The sequence below is a fragment of the Equus quagga genome, chromosome 9 (assembly GCF_021613505.1).
Source record: "Equus quagga isolate Etosha38 chromosome 9, UCLA_HA_Equagga_1.0, whole genome shotgun sequence".
In the NCBI taxonomy this organism is placed as follows: domain Eukaryota; kingdom Metazoa; phylum Chordata; class Mammalia; order Perissodactyla; family Equidae; genus Equus; species Equus quagga.
In genome coordinates this window covers 109,146,255-109,165,258 of record NC_060275.1, presented here as the reverse complement: position 1 = coordinate 109,165,258, position 19,004 = coordinate 109,146,255, and the positions used below count along the sequence as shown (strand labels likewise).

At 42.4% G+C, this 19,004-nt stretch overlaps 1 protein-coding gene across 5 annotated transcripts in view; it reads left to right on the top strand.

Moving 5' to 3' along the window:
- TRIO (trio Rho guanine nucleotide exchange factor) overlaps window positions 1-19,004 on the top strand; it is a 355,799-nt gene that overhangs the window by 315,589 nt on the left and 21,206 nt on the right. For all 5 annotated transcript variants that reach the window (XM_046672288.1, XM_046672289.1, XM_046672290.1 and 2 more), the window contains 9 exons: window positions 4,980-5,128; window positions 6,302-6,368; window positions 7,802-7,905; window positions 12,454-12,523; window positions 14,742-14,831; window positions 15,408-15,500; window positions 16,227-16,277; window positions 16,513-16,590; window positions 17,536-17,727. In XM_046672288.1, coding sequence (XP_046528244.1) covers window positions 4,980-5,128; window positions 6,302-6,368; window positions 7,802-7,905; window positions 12,454-12,523; window positions 14,742-14,831; window positions 15,408-15,500; window positions 16,227-16,277; window positions 16,513-16,590; window positions 17,536-17,727 — 894 coding nt within the window. The remainder of the gene's footprint in view (window positions 1-4,979; window positions 5,129-6,301; window positions 6,369-7,801; window positions 7,906-12,453; window positions 12,524-14,741; window positions 14,832-15,407; window positions 15,501-16,226; window positions 16,278-16,512; window positions 16,591-17,535; window positions 17,728-19,004) is intronic.

Below are 19,004 nucleotides of genomic sequence, written 5' to 3'. Positions count from 1 at the left end.
ATCTTGAGGATATGTACATCAGTACATACAGATTCATCTGAGTTCTTTTAATGGCTATATAATATCCCATTATATAGATGCAGTGATGATAATACCACTAAGGGCTTACTCTAAACTAGGTGGTACTCTGAGTCCTAAGCATGTATAAATTTATATTCCCCACAACAGCCCTATAAGGTAGGCACTCACTCTTGTATCCCATTTTACAGATGAGGAAACGGAGGCACACAGAATGTTTAAAAACTTGACTAGCTAGTAAGAGGCAGACATGATTATACTACAGTTTATTTAAATAAATTCCATAATAATATGTCTATAAAGTTGTTTTCAGTTTTTCACTATTAGAAACATCCGTGTTCATCACATGTGTGTGATTATGTCCATTGGGTAAATTTCCAGGACTGGAATTGCTAGGTCAAAGGGTATACAGTCAGGGCAGGCCCAGTGGCGCAGTGGTTAGGTTCACATGTTCCGCTTCTTGGTGGCCCAGGGTTCACTGGTTCGGTTCCTGGGAGTGGACATGGCACTGCTTGGGAGAAGCCATGCTGTGGTAGGCGTCCTGCATATAAAGTAGAGGAAGATGGGCATGAATGTTAGTTCAGGGCCAGTCTTCCTCAGCGAAAAGAGGAGGATTGGCAGTAGTTAGCTCAGGGTTAATCTTCCTCAAAAAAAAAAAAAGGGTATAGAGTCATGTGCTACATAACAATGTTTTGGTCAACGATGGACCGAATATATGACAGTGGTCCCATAAGATTAGTACCATGTAACCTAGGTGTGTAGTAAGCTACACCATCTAGGTTTGTGTAAGTGCACCCTATGATGTTCAAGTAACAACGAAATCGCCTAACGGTGCATTTCTTAGAACGTCTCCCCGTCGTTAGGCGACACATGATTGTACTTTAAAGTTAGGAATTTATCTTCCTTGAGTCAAGTATTAACTAGGTGCCATGCATAGCATTCCCATTTCTTCTTCCACCCTTTAACATCTTCTAATGAAACTGCTTGACCGGGTCAAAAGGGATTATATCACGAAAAATTCAGACTGGCATGTATCGCCTGCCAAGCTGGAATTCCCCACCCCACCCCAGCCCCTGACCCCGGGCAGTTGTGCTGTGTTCTGAAAAGAACGTGATGGGCTTCAAGGTTCAGCAGGAAGTCAGGCAGAGAGGCGGACGGGACTTGGTGGATAACTCAAGACCTTGCCTTTACTGGTCAAGACTTTGGGATCATGTCAGTATGAGCTGAGCTAACCACATCCTGGCTCTCTCTTTGAGAGACAAGTTGATTAATGGTCTAAACAGAGGACACTTAAATTGTAACTAGTCAGTTTCCAGGCATCCTCAAACATTTTAAAAACAGTCATTTGTACACATCAGTTATATGACCATTAAAATCATTCTTGTCTAATTGAAAGAGTTTTTCCAAGGAATGCTACAAGGCAACCCTTTGTCAGCCATGCTAGTAATTATTCTGCACATATTTAAATTGCATTACATTTTAAGTGGTTTGAGATTCATTTCTAATTAGTTCAGATGGACTTCCAAATAGAGAGGAGTTCTATGGCCTGGCCTCTTTCAGCTTATACTGGTTTACTCTCCCTTTTCAATTCTGAGGAATTAAACTTCATCAGTTAAAACTAAGTTCTAGGGGCTGGCCTGGTGGGGTAACCATTAAGTTCACACGCTCCGCTTGGGTGGCCTGGGGTTTGCAGGTTCAGATCCCGGGCGTGGACCTACACACCACTCATCAAGCCACGCTGTGGCAGCATCCCACATAAAATAGAGGAAGATGGGCACAGATGTTAGCTCAACAACAATCTTCCTCAAGCAAAAAGAGGAAGATTGGCAACAGATGTTAGCTCAGGGCCAGTCTTTCTCACAAAAACAAACAAACAAAAATAAGTTCTTTCCACTTATGTTGCTTCTTCATTTAACAGGTATAAAGGTATTGGCAAAGTGGAAAGGGCATAGATTTTGGGATTAGATAGACTTGGGCTCAAACTCTCCTACTTAATGCTTCAGCCTCTCCCAGCCTGTGTCCCTCACCTGGAACCTGGGGTCACAAATGGAGTGCTGTTTGTGAAGCTCCTAACAGGCTTCCAGCGTGTGGCATTCACTAATTCCTCGTTGGAGAACCATATTTATGCTGTTTATGATAGACTCGTCCCTTCTTCATTCTCCATGGAGTGTAATCTAGATTCTCTCTCTTTCTGGTTCAGGGGAAACATAACCCTATTGGTTTCCTTTCACTAACCCTGTAGTGTCAAACAGAACTACTTTTTTTCCAGTAAAAACTCTAGTGAATCATTTTAATATCTGTCACTCTATCCTGCTTCCCGTAACTGAGTCACTCCTGCGTGTCTCACTACGTGCCGCAGATGCTTGGTCATCCACGTTCGTTTTCTTGTGGGTGATCTCTTAGGCTGTAGCACCTTCATAACAGGATTTGAACACTGGATTGTTTACCCATCAGAAGCTCTGTATTAATTGATGGGACTGGGGAAGAAGGGGGGGTGTTCAACTGTTATGCAGTATGTGTTCAAGGACTGACCCTCCTGACCCTAAAACCTGAGGATCCAGTCTGGAAAATTAAAACCATACTGAAAACTGTGCCCTGGGATTTGCTTCTCTCTCCGCCCTGCACATTGCTGGTCTAAGGACGTGCGTCTTTCCTGAGCGTTGGCAGACAGCTGACAGCCGCAGGGACCATCTGAACTTGACTTTGAGGTTTTCTTCTCTTCATTGATCGAATAAAAGAGAAGATACAAGAAAGAATGAAAACAAACAAAGTAAACATCTAATTCAGTATATTAGAACAATAGCAAAATAAACCAAAGAAAAGCAGAAGGAATTCATTTGTAGAGAGAGAAGCAGAAATTAATGAGTTGGAAAACAGAAAAATAGTAGAGTAACAAACAAAACCAAAAATCTGTTCTTTCAAAAAATATGGGCATCAGGTAACCTTCTGAAGAAAATAAAAGCACAAATTCACAAAATAGGAAATTGTAAGGGAGAGAGAAACTTAGGAAATTGAAGCATAATACATTACTTTGTTCAACTCTCAGAAAGTAAATTTGAAAACCTGGATGAAATGGGCAGCTTCTTAAGAAAATATAATTTACCAAAGCTAACCTCAGAAGAGATTAAATATCTGCAGACCTGTCTTCTTGGATGAAAGTTGACAAGAACCTACCCACAAAAAAACCACCAAACCCAGAGGATTTTGCAAGAATTCCTCCGAATCTGTGCAGTCCCAGTAATTCCCGCTCCAAGGCCGCTCTGTGCTGGCCATAGCCTTTTCGCTTGCCCACCGTTTGTGTCAGAGGCCACTGGGCAGCACTGAGGGAGTGGACGGCATGAATGTGACGAGGACGCGCAACCGTGACTGCGTCCTGTCAGGGTGTCTGTACCCTCTGGCTGTGCACCTAGGTCTCCCAAGCCACAGTGAAGGACAGGCAACCATTCCACCCGCTGTAGAAGACGGGCCTCAGGGACACCGGGGAAGTCCACGACTCTATCCCCAGCTCGCTCCTCTGTGTGAGGGGACGTCTGGAGTCTGTCTTTTTTCTCACTGTTCAAGTGAACGAAATTAGACCTAACGAGCTTCAGCTGTTTCCTTGCAAATCGGGACAGGAGACAGTGCAGAGCTTCCTCCCCCTCGTTCTTCCAGCTCCAGTCTCGGGTCAGAGACCTCCAGGACCTCCAAGCATGAGTCAAGCCTGCGCCCCGCCCCACAAAATGCTTGTTTCCAGGAAAGGTCAATAGCTAGTTATTTAAAAATAAAAGTGCTATCTTCTCAGCAAACCCTGCTCCTTGGTTGTTTTTCATAAATAAGAGCAGCAGTTGCTGAACTGCCACGGCTCCGTGGGTTTGGGGAGCAAGAAGCCTGGACAGACTTTGTGTCCTTAAAGCTATGCTTGGTGACCAGGTCAGCATCAGCCTGCTACTCTTCAGGGGAGAAAATAAGACGAGTGTTAGAGATGTTAATTTGATAGGAAATATTAAGTCGTCTTGCAGTTTGTATTGGGCTTTTTATTTGAAGATAAGTGAATCACATTTTCCCAGTTCAATCACTGATTATCTCTTAGTGTCTCTATATGTCCAGCTAGGGTGCTTTGGAAATTTTTAGAGAACTATAACCTATATCCCTAGGAGCTTTGTGAGTTCAGGTTAAGAAAGAAAATTAATATGTACCAATTAGAAAGTAACCAATTGTCATCAATATTCAACTCACAGATTTATTGACCACCTGCAAAGCTTTGTTCGAGGTTCGACAGGGGATCCAACAGTGGAAACAGTCACCTGCAGGAGCTCTCCAGTGGGGGAGAGAAAGTTGTGGATAAGTAATTGAGGCCAGCATGAGCACTGCTTCCTGCAGAAGAGACGGGGCGTTGTGAGTGCAAATGTCACAGCGATAGAGAGTGGTTTTAGCGGGGTGATCTGTGTGCATTGAAGTATGAGTCGAGGCTTCATGGATAATCGAGAAACAAACCAATTTTATTTAAACTAAAATATAGATTGCTGACATTGCTACATGGCCCACCAACAAGGAATATGGTTGACGTGGTTGGGATAAGCTGGCCTGATGGAGGTGATTCCACACACTTCTGAAATAGTCATGCTTTCATTTGGCAGGAATATAACTGAAAAGAAAATTGCTAGATTTGACACAGGTGCAGTGCTCTGATGTAAACTAGTTGTGTATTTTCTAATCATTTGTTAACCAGAAACAGAATATGTTAACATATATGAATTCCCTGTCCTTTTCATTCTAACTTTCCTCTCATCCAGTTTTTTGCTCAGTTTTTTCCATTAATGTTGGGGTTGTTTTGTTAAATACTGTGTAATTTCACAAACATAGATTTTTTAATTTTGTAATCAGGTCTTCTGTATTTTCTGGTGTTTGAGATCTTCTTATCCTAATTTCAACCTCGTGGACCACGGGCAGGAAACGTGATTGGCGATCTGATTTTCTTTCAGGCCCTGGAGGATCGTCCCAGCTCTCTCCTTGTTGACCAGGGAGACAGCAGCAGCCCTTCCTTCAACCCTTCAGACAACTCCCTCCTCTCCTCCTCCTCGCCCATTGATGAGATGGAAGAAAGGAAATCCAGCTCTTTAAAGAGACGGCAGTAAGACAGGATTGTTTTCGTGGTCGTTATTTGGCGGGTTTCCTCTTGGTTGTCTTCAGAAACGTGGCTGGAATTCATCTCTGAATCAGTGAAGTGAGGTGATCGGGGCCTCTCGTTCAGTGATTGTACATGCTTAAAAAGCACTCACAACCTCATAAGGACCCAGTAAGCCAGAGCTGCAGTTTTTATTGTTTTATTTGTGTATTATATATACTTTATTTATAAATAAGAATGATATAAGAATATCTCTGTCACTTCTGGTGAGGAACTCCTATACTTTCTATTGTACGCATAGTTGTGAAGGAAAAAGAAGGCAACATAAAATTAGATATAGTCCCGAAAACTTGAATATTTTTCAAGCGTACCTTAGTGATCGTGTTTCTCAGTTCCAGTAAAGCAGCTTATGGTGAAAAAAAGAGTCCCCAAAAATAGTACGAAATGTATACACTTGATCTTAGACAAAAGGCTGAGAAGCGATAGTACGAAAGGTTTAAACTCGCCTTTGGAGAAGAGGAAAGACTTACACACTGCGTGAGGGCAGAGAGCTGGTTTACTGAGCGCTGTGTCCCAATACCTAGAGCGATGTTGGGCACATAGGAGGTGCTGAGTGGGTGTTGGTTGAAAGAATGAATGGATGAATGAATGAACGAACCTTTTCAGGTTCGCTATATACCGGTCAAGTAATTGTCTTCGGGTGTCTGAGTGGCCTTCAGCAGTTACTGAACCTTACAAAAGAAACACTTCTGACTGGTGTGATCAGGTCCAAGGCTTTAAACATCTGAGTTAAGTTTTTTTCTTGTATGTCCATTGAAGCTTAAAATGACTAAATCATTAAAAAGCAGACAAGAAACCTGCTTCCTTTACCGTCCTGCCTTTATAACAAAGTTACATCTCAGCTTCTCTTGGTGGTTGTATGTGTGATCAGAGTGCAGTGGTGTGAATTCCCCTGATGTGAAGTGTCTTGTGACCTCTGCAGCCCTCATGGGTCACCCCCATGAACCTGTAAGTGACTTGGGACACACAAGGATGGAGACCCATTTGTGCAAATTTGATATGTTACAGTATCGTCCCAGTGGGGGTCTGGCCTGACAAAAGCAAAAGTGTGAACGAATTCATTTAGAAAACAGAAAGAGTTTGGATTGTAATCACTGTGTTTTCTCGCTCTCTTTCCAGCTACGTTTTGCAAGAATTAGTGGAGACAGAACGTGACTATGTGCGGGACCTCGGCTGTGTGGTTGAGGTATATGTTTTCAGAGATTTAATAACCTGTTTTGGCCCCAAGAGGTGTCAAAGGGGTGTTGTGTTAGACAGTTTAACACTGATACCTTCTCAAAAGCTTTAAAATATTTTTGACCAAAAAAAAAAACCAACCAAGTATTTCTGAAAAATAAAATGTAGCCAACTATCTTCACAATCCATGTACACTTTTAAAGGCTTCTTTTTTGCATAGTGCGTCTTGACATAATTATTTTTATAGTTAAGTTTTATAGTTATTATATCCAGCCATTTTATTTATTATGTGGTAACCTTGCCTTTAATCATTTTACGAGAGTGGGTGTCACTGCAGAGACGGGAATATCATTGGTTGACAGAGTCAGTGAGGCCAGCAGTGGGTTCAGTTCCATCCTGAATCCACCTGGATTCAGAGCTTGGTCTGTGGCTACACCAGACCATTTGCTTATGGTCTTCACAGAACGAATGTGTCATCATTTTCATTGCCCAGAAGTTGCTATACCCTAGGTAGACAGAGCAAAACCACTGCCTTTCATACTGAATCGAGGACTGTCTCCAAGCTTATCCCTGCCATTAAGTTCAGGGCATAATCACATTAATAAACTCAATTCATCGAAAAGCTATTTTTATAGTGTAAAATTTTGTCACTTATTCTTTCAGCTCTGCAGGTATATACAGAACAATACTTTTGGGATGTACCTTCCATTAAAAGTAACGGCTGTCATCAGTCAGAGAAAGACGAACTCTATATGACTCCACTCATAGGTGGAAGTTAACATATTGACAAGGAGATCTGATCGGTGGTTACCAGGGAAAAGGGGGGGTGGGGGGAGGGCACAAAGGGGGAAGAGGTGTACCCACAACATGACTAACAATAATGTACAACTGAAATCTCACAAGGTTGTAATCTATCATACCATTAATAAAAAAATAAATAAAAAAAAAAGTAACGGCTGTCACAGTTAATTGTGTGACATAAGAGATTTAACATGTTTGATTAGTTTGCAGTCATTGTTAACAGTAAAATAAGTAACTGAATACTTAAGAGGTTCTTGTACAGGCTGAAGCCCATCTGAGTTAAATAGAAGTTTTAAACCACATTTCAGCAACATATGTAATCAACTCTTGTTAAAAAATCAATTTATGAAAAGTATGTTGTTAAATCCTTATTTAACTAGTTATGTAAATAATCCAAAAAGAAAACAAAATCTGTTTATATGAGATCAATCTGAGTACAGAGGAAATATGAATGTAATATTATCTTTCAAGTACCAGGTAAGAACCTTTTTCATATGGGGTGTACGTTTGGTTTTAAATAAAGAATTGGTTACAAGAGAGTGCATATGTGTATTTTGTTCTTTATGGCTATTAATCAACAGGTGATTACTTGATTCAAACATGTTCAATGAAATAAACTTATTTTTAAATATTTCATTATAGGGCTACATGGCACTGATGAAGGAAGATGGTGTTCCTGATGACATGAAAGGAAAAGACAAGATTGTGTTTGGCAACATCCATCAGATTTATGACTGGCACAGAGAGTACGTAAAATACATCATGCATGGTGGCATGCCCAGCATCATCACTTTGCTAAACTGCATGATGTCAGGCAAATGGTACAGGATATTTCCTTTTATTGCCTGTGTAGCCTCATGGAGGCAGCCATTGCAGAGGAAATATTGTTGGGCTGAGGACTCCTGTGGTGGCTTTTCATGGCACAGGATGAGTCTCTTATCTTCTTCATGCTGGTCCATCCAAGGGGCCCATGTGGGTGTTGCTGGAACCCTGACAGCCCAGGTTCATGGCCTAGTCCTGACCTCTGGCCATGTGCTTCCCCTCTCTATACCTCCATTCTTCATCTACACAACATGGGTCATAGTGTGACCTGTCTCATGGACTTTTTGTGAAGAGGGACCTGAGTTCATGCATGAAAGCACATAGAGTAAGCCTTGATGAATGGTTCTAATTAGATTTGCAGCCACTTCTTTAATAAACACCAATTACTATTAGACGGTTTTAAAGATATTTTTCCAACTCAGTTTTAATGGAAAAATAGACATGATTGCCCATGAAAATCAGCTTTTATCCCAGTGCATTGCCATGCCTGTCCTAACCAGGAGGAGATCCACATGGGGGCAAATGCTGCAGCAGCTGCCTCAGCCTGCCAGAACTTGTCCCCACACATCTGTCCCTTCTGGTCACCTCAGACCTAATTTTAAAAATCCTCATCATCTGGGCAGCACTTAGTGCCAGCTGCTGACACTGTTGTGGATTGTTTCAGCAGCACTGTTCTGCTCCCCATTATCAGAACAGGCCTCCTGCTTTCCTGTCTTAATATCTTCTTTTAGGTTTGTTAATAGTTGCTTTATGTACTTTGGTGCTTCTGTGTTGGGTGCATATGTATTTATAAGTGTTATGTCTTCTTGGTGGAGTGTCCCTTTGATCATTACATACTGCCTCTCTTTGTCTGTCTTTACCTGTCTTATCTTGAAGTCTACTTTGTCTGATATAAATATTGCAATACCTGCTTTCTTTTGTTTGCCATTGGCTTGGAGTACCATCTTCCATTCCTTCACTCTGAGCCTGTGTTTGTCATTGGAGCTGAGATGTGTTTCCTGAAGTCAGTGTATTGTCGGGTCTTGTTCTTTAATCCATCTCACCACTCTGTGTCTTTTTATTGGCGAATTCAATCCATTTCTGTTTAGGATGATTATTGATATATGAGAACTTAATGCTGCCATTTTATCACACGTTTTCTAGTTCTCTTGCATTTCTTTTGTTTCTTCTTTCTTTTATGTATTTTGATCTACTAATTGAGTTATGTAGTTTTTCGTGTTATGTTTCTTTGTTTTCTCCTATTTATTATTTATGTCTCTGTTCTGCTTTTTTGTTTAGTGGTTACCCTGAGGTTTGTGTTCAGAATCTCATAGATAAGACAGTCCCTTTTCTGATGGCCTCTAATTTCCTTAGACTAAACCAATACAGTCCCTTTCCTCTTCCCCTCCTAAGCTGTTTTCTCACATCTAATTCCATCTTGTGTTGTAAGTTAAAATGTCAAGATTATGTTTGTGTTTGGTGTTTTCCTTCCCTTTATCTTTAAGGCTGTACTTGAGTATTTGCTAACCTGTTCTGATGTATAGCTACAATTTTCTGATTTTGTCTACCTATTTATCTCCTTACTCCATGCTTTGTAACCCCTTTCTCCTTCTCTTTTTCAGGTACTAGGGCCTTCTTCAGAATTTCTTGTAGGAGGGGTCTCAGGCTTACGAACTCCCTTAGCTTTTGTTTATCTGGGAAAGTTTTTATTTCTCCATCATTTCTGAAGGATATTTTCACTGGATAGAGTATTTTTGGCTGAAAGTTTATGTCCTTCAAAGATTTGAATATGTCATTCCAGTCTCTCTAGCCTCTAAGGTTTCTGCAGAGAAGTCTGCTGAAAGCCTGATAGGGGTTCCTTTATAGGTATTTTTCTTCTGCCTTGCTGTCCTTAGTATTTTTTCTTTGTCGTTTAGTTTTGCCAATTTCACTACTATATGCCTTGCAGTAGGTCTTTTTACATTGACATATTTAGGAGATCTGGTTGCCTCTTCCACATGGATTTCCATCTTCTTCCCTAGCTTTGGGAAGTTCTCTGCTATTATTTCTTTGAACGAGCTTTCTGCTCCATTCTTCTTCTCTTCTCCCTCTGGAATACCTGTAATTCTTACATTGCATTTCCTAATTGACTCAGCTATTTCTCAGTTTCTTCCTTTCCTTTTAGTCTTAGTTCTCTCTCCTCTGTCAGGAGCATTTCAACATGTATCTCCTCAGTTATGCTGACTCGCTCCTCTATGATATCCAGTCAAGGGTTCAGGGAATCTATGTTTTGTTTTATCTTTTCCATTGTGTCTTTCATCTCCAATATTTGTGATTGATTCTTCTTTATAGTTTCAATCTCTTTTGTGGAGGAGCTCCTGAACTTGTTGAATTATTTCTCTATGTTCTCTGTTGAGTCGTTGAGTTTTTTGACGATAGCTATTTTGAATTCTCTGTCATTTAGATTACGTATTTCTGTGTCCTCAGGACTGATTTCTGGGTACTTGTCATTTTCTCTCTGATCTGGAGATTTAATACAATTTTTCATACTGCTAGAGGGCGTGGCTCTGTTTTTGCACATCATGGTATTATTTGGTCACAGTTACTGCCTGTCGACATTTGTGGGTGTCAGGAGTTGCGTATTCTGAGCCCTGTGCATTCTGCTGTGATCCTAGGCACTGGAGCTGGCGCTGGGCTGGTGGGGTGGAGAGTCACTTTGTTCTGCATACTCTCAGGGTGTTCTCACTCTCCCCTCGCTATCTTCTCTTGTGGGGTGTTGGCTTGATGAGGTTACCCCCGCATTAGCTTTCACCTCCCTAGGGGCTTTCCCCTAGCCTGCAAGGGCCCTCAGGGATCTTTGAGTTTCCCACAAACTAACGTCCCTTCCCCCATTCCTTCCCTCTTGGAGGCCACCCGCAGTCCCAGATCCCAGTCTTTTGGAGAGGGAGCAAAGTTTTCTCCTGCCCCATTCCACCCCCTCGAGGGGGGCTCCAGCCTCTCCGCCCGCTGTCATATGGCTGCATGGATCTCTCAGACGTCTTTTATTTGTATTTGGATGTCCTCTGTTGGAGTATGAATGTCTTTTCTGTTGTATAGTGGAGGGGAGAGATTACCAGGAAAGCTCACTCCACCATGAAGCTGACGTCACTCCTCCTGGGCAGCAGGTGTCTGTGGTCTCTGACTGCGCATCAGGCGCAGGGACATGGGCAAGGGCGCTGGGCATGCATGCAGCTCCCACCCCACATCCCACCCCTGCTTTCCTGTCTTCATGTACTTTGCTGCCTCTCGGCTTGGAGCATGCTTGCATCACCTTCAGCACCAGGTCAAATGCTCACCTTTGCGTTAGACCTGAGCATTCCAATCAGACATGTTCTCTCCTCCTTGTAGATGACACACATAAATGTGCCTCAGAAACTGTAAAATACTATGCAAATATAAGGAGGGATTATCATGGTATCAAGTGGTACTTTATTACTTCAATTCTTACCTCTACTAACAGAATGTAAAACCCTCAAACCCAGGTACAAGGTCTTTATTTTCTTATCCCCTGTGATACCTAATTCAGTCGGACTCGTAGATAAATGATTGATCAGCTCCAGAAACAACACTCTAACTCACAGCTCTATAGACTATAGACTTACCGAAGTACACAGTGGAACCCATTTAAAAAGGGATATTTGGTGCTGTTATCTAGACTGCTGACCCCAAGGCTGGTTTCTAAGCTGTTATGGGGAAGGGGAAACAGCACAGCACTCCTGGGGTGACCAGACAGAGAAACTGCACCCAGAGACCATGTCTGCTCTGGAGTGTGCAGGGCAAGGGGGTGTTAAAACCCCAAGTGCTGGACAGTTCACTACAGCGTGAACTGGTGTGCAAGTGTGCAGGTTAATAAAATACCAAGATAAATATCAGCATCTTTGAGTGATAACTGAGGTCAGCGTATGTCTTACAGACAACTACAGCCCAGAAGGAGTGAAGGGCAGTCGTCCACCGCTGTTTGGTATCTGTGATCAGACCAAGTTTTAGTCTTGATGGGAACTAATATTTGTAACCTAGAAGTTGATTTTGACAGTATTTGAGAAAACTTTATAAAACTGGCAGAGGTAACGTATTTAGTATTTTATATGTTGTTATCCAATTTGAGCCTCTTAAAATTATCCTAGAAAGAATATAAAACTCATAAGTACAAGTACCAAGTTTTTGGAGATAAAAATTGCTTTGAAACATTTACTTTTCTCTCAGTATTCAGCCAGGATATTATTGCTTGTGTCATTAGAAAAATGAGACAAAAATGTTAATTGCCAGTCAAGGGATGGTGTCATTCTGCTTTTTTTGACTCTGTGTCCCTTGCTTTCTGCTCTAACAAAATGTTTGCCATGTCTGTTATATTTGTTAAGTATGTACTTTACGCTTCCCAGCTGCTCATGTTGGAACAGACTGTTTTGAAAATAGAAACCTCAGTCTAAAATCAGAAGGCCAAATTGGAAATGGCTCTGATAATTCTCTCATTTCAGCTTTTTTTTAGGAGAGTTGGAGAAGTGCCTTGAAGATCCAGAAAAACTGGGATCCCTTTTTGTTAAACATGTAGGTACACTAACATTATTTGTATTCTGTTCTGTTGTTGTCGTGTTTAGTCATTAGTTTATCAGATTAAAGAACTCTCCGTTTACAGAAGTGCTTATGTTAAGAATAAACTCAAATGCACAGGGTCAGTAAGTCAGAATTAAAATCCCATCTTGCTCTTCTACATTTGAATGATCTGCTTTCCCAGTCATCTGGCCCCCACTGGCCATTTAGCTCACAGACAGTCCAGGGTGGTCAGAAGGGACCCAGAGCCAGACCTGAAGCAGGATCGTATGTGCGGGTGTCTGCAGGTACACAAGTGTTTGGTGGAGAAGATCATTTACCTAGACGTGCATGGGTTTACCGTGGTAACCAGTATATGTATATATAGAAAATAAGTGGGTTCACATTAAGGCTTTTTTCTTTTAAGAAAAATTGTATTTTCTAAAACTTAGTGACAACAGTTTTTGTATTTTTACAAGTCTCTTTAATGTCTGACTTAATAGAAGACAGATGGATTTCATATCTGCTTCTATATTTCATCTACTGTGATATGTTTTTCAGTTAAAATACCTGAAAAAATCCATCCTCACACAGATATATAGTTGGAATGGGATAAGGATTTCAATGGCCTTTTCAGATCTTTACAGATAGTGTTCTTAGATACTACACCAAAACTCGACAGGTGATAATTTCTTAAAGGTTAGTTGCAACGTGGAATCTGAAAACCCACTGGTGAAGGTCTCCTTTGCTGTGACACTAAAAGCCATTTAATTGTCCTGCACTTAAAGGCTCTTTCACCCATGACCGGCTTGTGACATTGTGCATTGCTCAGTTGGAAAATGTTGGTTCACTAATTTAGACAGATCTCACAGGTGTTGAAACATTTCATTACACAATATCAAAAAAGCGGATTTGTTAATGTCACCACCCATCTCTTCAGAAAAGTCTTTAAGTATCATTGAGTTCATGGTGGCAGATACATGTTTTCCAAAATGCTAGGTTTTTGCTTGAAAGCTTAAATCTTTGTTATTAACAGACATTGCAAGTTGTTTGCCTTCAAATGACGGTCTTATTTTGTTCATGCTCTAGAAAATGTGTCCCAGATACCCAAGTGTAAGTAATTAGAGTTTGTGTCCGCCATTCTTTCCCGTGAAAATGGCAGTCCATAAAAACGAGCAGCCAGCTCAGCTCATAGCTCTGTCTCATAGCGCTTTCCTTTGAGACAACAATCCTATACAGCAGAAGTATTAGAAGGACCTCCATTTTTGTCAGAAGAATGTGGAAAAGATGTATACCTCATGGTTGAGTTTTAATAAAGTGGATTGTTATTGCTTCATCAAGGACATTCTTAGTTGAAACTGGTACTTTTTTTTTTTTTTAAGATTTTATTTTTATCCTTTTTCTCCCCAAAGCCCCCCAGTACATAGTTGTATATTCTTCGTTGTGGATCCTTCTAGTTGTGGCATGTGGGACGCTGCCTCAGTGTGGTTTGATGACTAGTGCCATGTCCGCGCCCAGGATTCGAACCAATGAAACACTGGGCTGCATGCAGCGGAGCACGCGAACTTAACCACTCAGCCACAGGGCCAGCCCCGAAACTGGTACTTTTTACTACAAGCATGTGGTGGTGAAGAGTATTTCCTAAGTTACCAGCAGTTTCTCCTAACTTACATGGTTTTGCATATCAGTGCAAATGTTAACACAATGAAAAAGGGCAAATGACACCTTAGTATTATTTTCAAAATAGTTTTGACCTAATGGATCCCCTGATAGGCCTCGGGGCCCCCCAGGGGTGTGCACACCACACTTTGAGGATCAGTGGATCAAGGAATGGCTGACTGTCTACTTTTCCCTGCCTTCAGTGTTTGAGATTAAAGAGCTTTTTCTTCCCTGCTAGAAACAGCCAGGCTTCCTAGGACCGTTGCACCACTTGGAGGGGTGGGAGTGATTCTTCATTTAATTTTAAGAACTGTATCATTTCGCTACCTCTAATGCTTGCTGGTGAAGTGAGAGGTTGGATATATCTGAAGGAGCAATAATGAAGGACTGTTTTTGGAGCCACAAAGCAGAATGCTGACCTACATCATGAATCTGGAATGTGCTCTCAAGAGCCTAAACCATACAGCTTTGTTTTAAGAAAATTTCCTTCATGAACGTGCTGAAACGTCCATGTGCTCTTACATTCTAATTGAACTAATGTTGTTTTAACCCCTCTGTTCGCCTTTTTTGTTCCCAGGAGAGAAGGTTGCACATGTACATAGTTTATTGTCAGAATAAACCAAAGTCTGAGCACATTGTCTCGGAATACATTGATACGTTTTTTGAGGTAAGGCCCAAGAGAAGAACAAAGTATTTCTGAGTCTTTTGTTACAGTTCATTTCTAAAAATTAAAGCATCATTTATTTCCCAGGAGATAAGCAATCCTCAGGAAATTAGCCTCAGTTATGAGAGTTCTGAACCTCTGTTTCTTTCCTATAAATCAGAGAAATGAGTGTGAATTTAATCTCTGATCGAATCCCTTTCCATTCAGAAACTGTAGTCATTGTTAAAATAAGGGGTTTTCTTAATCAGTTTTAAACATAAGGCTTATGACAAATTCAGAATAATTCATGATCTAAGCTTTTAACCTAAAAAGGAGTTATGTCTTTGCACGAATAAAAAAGCAATTTGAAAGAAGGTCCTTAAACAAGTTTAAAAGACTATTTTTACAAAACAGCTCAGAAAGGTAAAGTGTAAAATTGGTCATTCTGAGAACTAATGTAGCACTAGTTGGTTTTTGTGCAGTGGGCTCTTTTCTCGTTACTTTTACTGACAGTTTTGTAGTTAGCATTTCTGACAATTACAAGAACAAATTGCCCTTTGAAAAAACACTCAGATCTTTTTTTCTCCTTTAAAACCACAGGACTTAAAGCAGCGCCTGGGCCACAGGTTGCAGCTGACAGATTTGTTAATCAAACCAGTGCAGAGAATTATGAAATACCAGCTGTTACTGAAGGTGAGGGGCCGGGGGCACATCTGGCGTCAGGAGTTTGTTTGATGAGAGGGTAGGACTTGGTGAGGGGACTCTTTTTCTGTGAAAAGTATAAAGCAGTCTTGTTATTTCTGATGTTAAATATTCTAGAGTAAATTTTTAAAAATTTAATATGACACCTTACACTATTTTCCTTTACATCAAGTTCTGAATCAAAATGTCAGTTAAAGTGAACTTTTCTCCCCACCGCAGATCTTTGAATACTAATGATTTCTCTGCAGCTCTAGCGACCTTAGATATTTTCTGATCTTCTTAGAGCATCGCATAAAATTAAAATTTTAATCCCTGCCTGTTTCTCTGTTGGCTCAGCAATGGCCCTTGATTGATTGAAATTCCTAAGCACGACTAAGGCAGAAGCACACATTTTTCCGTGATGAAAGCAACTGTTCAAATGTCTGGAGAGCCCTTCATACATAAAACTGAGAACCTGGCTAGAAAGAGAGGCACGAGCTGGTTTTGGAGTAGAGCAGGAGCCATTGCCTGCTTAAGTAGATCCCATTGACTTTGCCCTACTGCAGCTGGAAATCCATTTAAGGATACCTTTTTGTTGTGTTACTGGGAGGAAAAAATGAGAAAATAGAAGTAAAGTGCTCAGCGCATGCCGGGTGCATCGTGAGCGAGAGCAAGGGAACGGTTAGCTGCTGTCACGGTCGTCATCCTTAGCGTGTTCTTCTCTCCATTTCCACACAGGACTTCCTCAAGTATTCCAGGAAAGCTAGCCTGGATACGTCAGAACTAGAGGTACGTGCATCCCGGGAGCTGGGCCCCCCAGGCTGCCCCCGGCTCCTCCCTTAATCCCCGTGTGTCTCCTGAGCAGCTTGTCCCTGGGAGGGTCGCGCAGAGGGGGATGGCCAATTTTTCCATGACCTGGACGTGCCCCACACATGGAGGGCTGGACCTGGAGGTGTGTTTGAGGGTTGGCGCACCGGCTTTTCCCCAGAGAAGCTGACCACTCACTCTGCTCCCCCCACTGCAGAGAGCCGTGGAAGTCATGTGCATCGTACCCAAGCGCTGCAACGACATGATGAACGTCGGGCGGCTGCAAGGCTTTGACGTAATGCGCTGCTCCTCTTTAAACTCGCCCCTCTGGCTGCCGTCACTTCCTTTTGTCTTGGGTTATTTATCTCCTCGTGTAGAAAGCTCATCCTTTTTGCGTGGTTTTCTGTCGTCTCTCAGTGTACTTCAGCCTGATTGGTAGTTCCTTTCAGCTTCTTTCAGTGCATTTGATTTGCTTTTTGAGGGCCTTCCCCCACTCAGAGCCCAGCGCCTGGTAGCCGAAACAGGCAGGACTCTGCCTTGTCACTGGGGCCCTCTGCTGCTGTAACAGCGGGGTTTCCTTTCCTGGCGGGGAGTGGGAAGCTGGAGGGCCTGCCCATCTGACCCACCTGGGAGCTTGACTTCAGCGTCACTGTGTTCATCGTTGATCTAACAGACTTTTCTGAGTTTGCCAGACTATTCATATTACATATTATCTATTGGTATCCTGAAGATACTCAGAACCAGAATCTTTTTTTTTTAACTATTGAATAAGAAAATGAGAGAAGTTTTTACTTCCTGCCTACTGTTTTGCTTAGGGAAGTAGTGTTTAAAGTTCTGGTGCTGTGGTTCTGAAAAAAAGCACATGCAGAATCTCCTGGAGGGCTTCTGAAAACGCAGGATCCTGTGCATCTCTCATTGGGTCCTCCTGGGGGTTGCAGACGCTGGTCCAGGAACTGCACCTTGAGAACCACTGTTCCCGAGCGAACTGGGCACTAGATCCACTGTCAGTCTTTGATTGTAACTGAGGCCAGTGATTTATACAGAGGTTGGCAAGAATCTTATTTAGGTAATTAGTCTATTTGGGGCTAAGAACTCATTACAATAAAAGAAATTTTTAAGCTCTATAAATTAATAGAAGAAAAATATCTTATTCTATGGGAATAAGAAAGAAAACAGAACTTCAGATATCTTAACTTAGAATGCACTGTTTTCCTCTCCTCTTCCTTTGCCCCCTTTCTAGGGTAAAATTGTTGCCCAGGGCAAGCTGCTCTTGCAGGACACATTCTTGGTCACAGACCAAGACACGGGCCTTCTGCCTCGCTGCAAAGAGAGGCGGGTTTTCCTCTTCGAGCAGATCGTCATTTTCAGCGAACCACTTGATAAAAAAAAGGGCTTCTCCCTGCCGGGATTCCTGTTTAAGAACAGCATCAAGGTAACGCGTGCTCCCGTGTTTTCTCACGTCCTGACGCGCCCATCATGCTGATAGACTATTTCCTTTTCAGCGATGACATGTTCAGATCCTTCGTTTACTAAATATTTAGAGAATTCTTTAATACACTTCCGAACTTTAAATCCGCTCCATGCCTCCGCTGTCTGTATTCTCACGTTGCTGATGTCTCGCACACGTCTCGCTTGACCACAGCCATTCCTGTTCATGATGAGGAGACCTTGGCTTCCTTAGATTTGTGCCTCACCACCTCGGGACTGTGTGCAACTCAGTTTAAGCTCAGAGGCACAGATTTGGAGTATTGCTCAAAGACGAGAGCAGACAGCTTGGCGGGTGTTGTCATCTTTTCCTCTGTTTAACAAGGACTTGCTGTGCACTCAGTGCTAGGCACGGGCTGCAGGGCTGGACAAGACAGGCAGTCTGTGCCTGGGGTAGCTTGCTTTCTGTTGGAAGAGAAGGACAAATAAGTAAACAGACAAAATATTGCAAATGGCCCCGAGTTCTGTAAAGGGGACAAACTAAGGGTGACATAGAGAAAAGCAGAGAAGGAGGCCTGAGGTCCCAGCAGCCTGCCCACCCCCCCCCAGCTCCTCCACCTCTGCAGCTGTGCAGGCTCCAAGGTAAGAAGGGAGATGTGCTTCCCTGCGTTAGGGCCTCCTGCCCTAAGCTGCCAGGGTCCCCATTAGGGACAGGAGCAGGGAACCTCTTAGGCCCTCTGAGTCCTGAGACCTCAGTTCACAGGCAGGACACTGTGCCTTCTTCCATCCGGCTCCCCACTTGGGCTTCCTCAGGCTGGGGAAGGGTCTTCTGCCCACCAGAGCCTGGGGAGGCCTCAGAGCCAGGCTGCACGACGCTGGGCCACAGGCCCTCCTGTCTCACACCATCCTCCAGCCCCTCCCGCCTGGCCATTTGAGGCCCCTCCCTGATCATCACTGCACCCCCACCCGTCACCTGAACTTCTCACAAGTCTCTAGACAGAAAGTCCATCACCATAGACATTCCCTTGATACATTGTTTTACATATCCTGCTTCTATAAAATTCTTTTATGTAGTTTAGATGTGATGACAAATATAACTTCAGAACACAATTATGTTAATATTCGAGGTTTTAAATGGTTTCATGTTATTCCTGGGGCAGTGAAGTAAGGGATAAACATTAGGTCATCATATAGGAAATGATGGGAAAACAGGTAATCCCAGGCCCACATTTCTAGTTAGTTATTCAGGCTCTTAGTTAAACTCCTGGTAATCCCCATGAACCT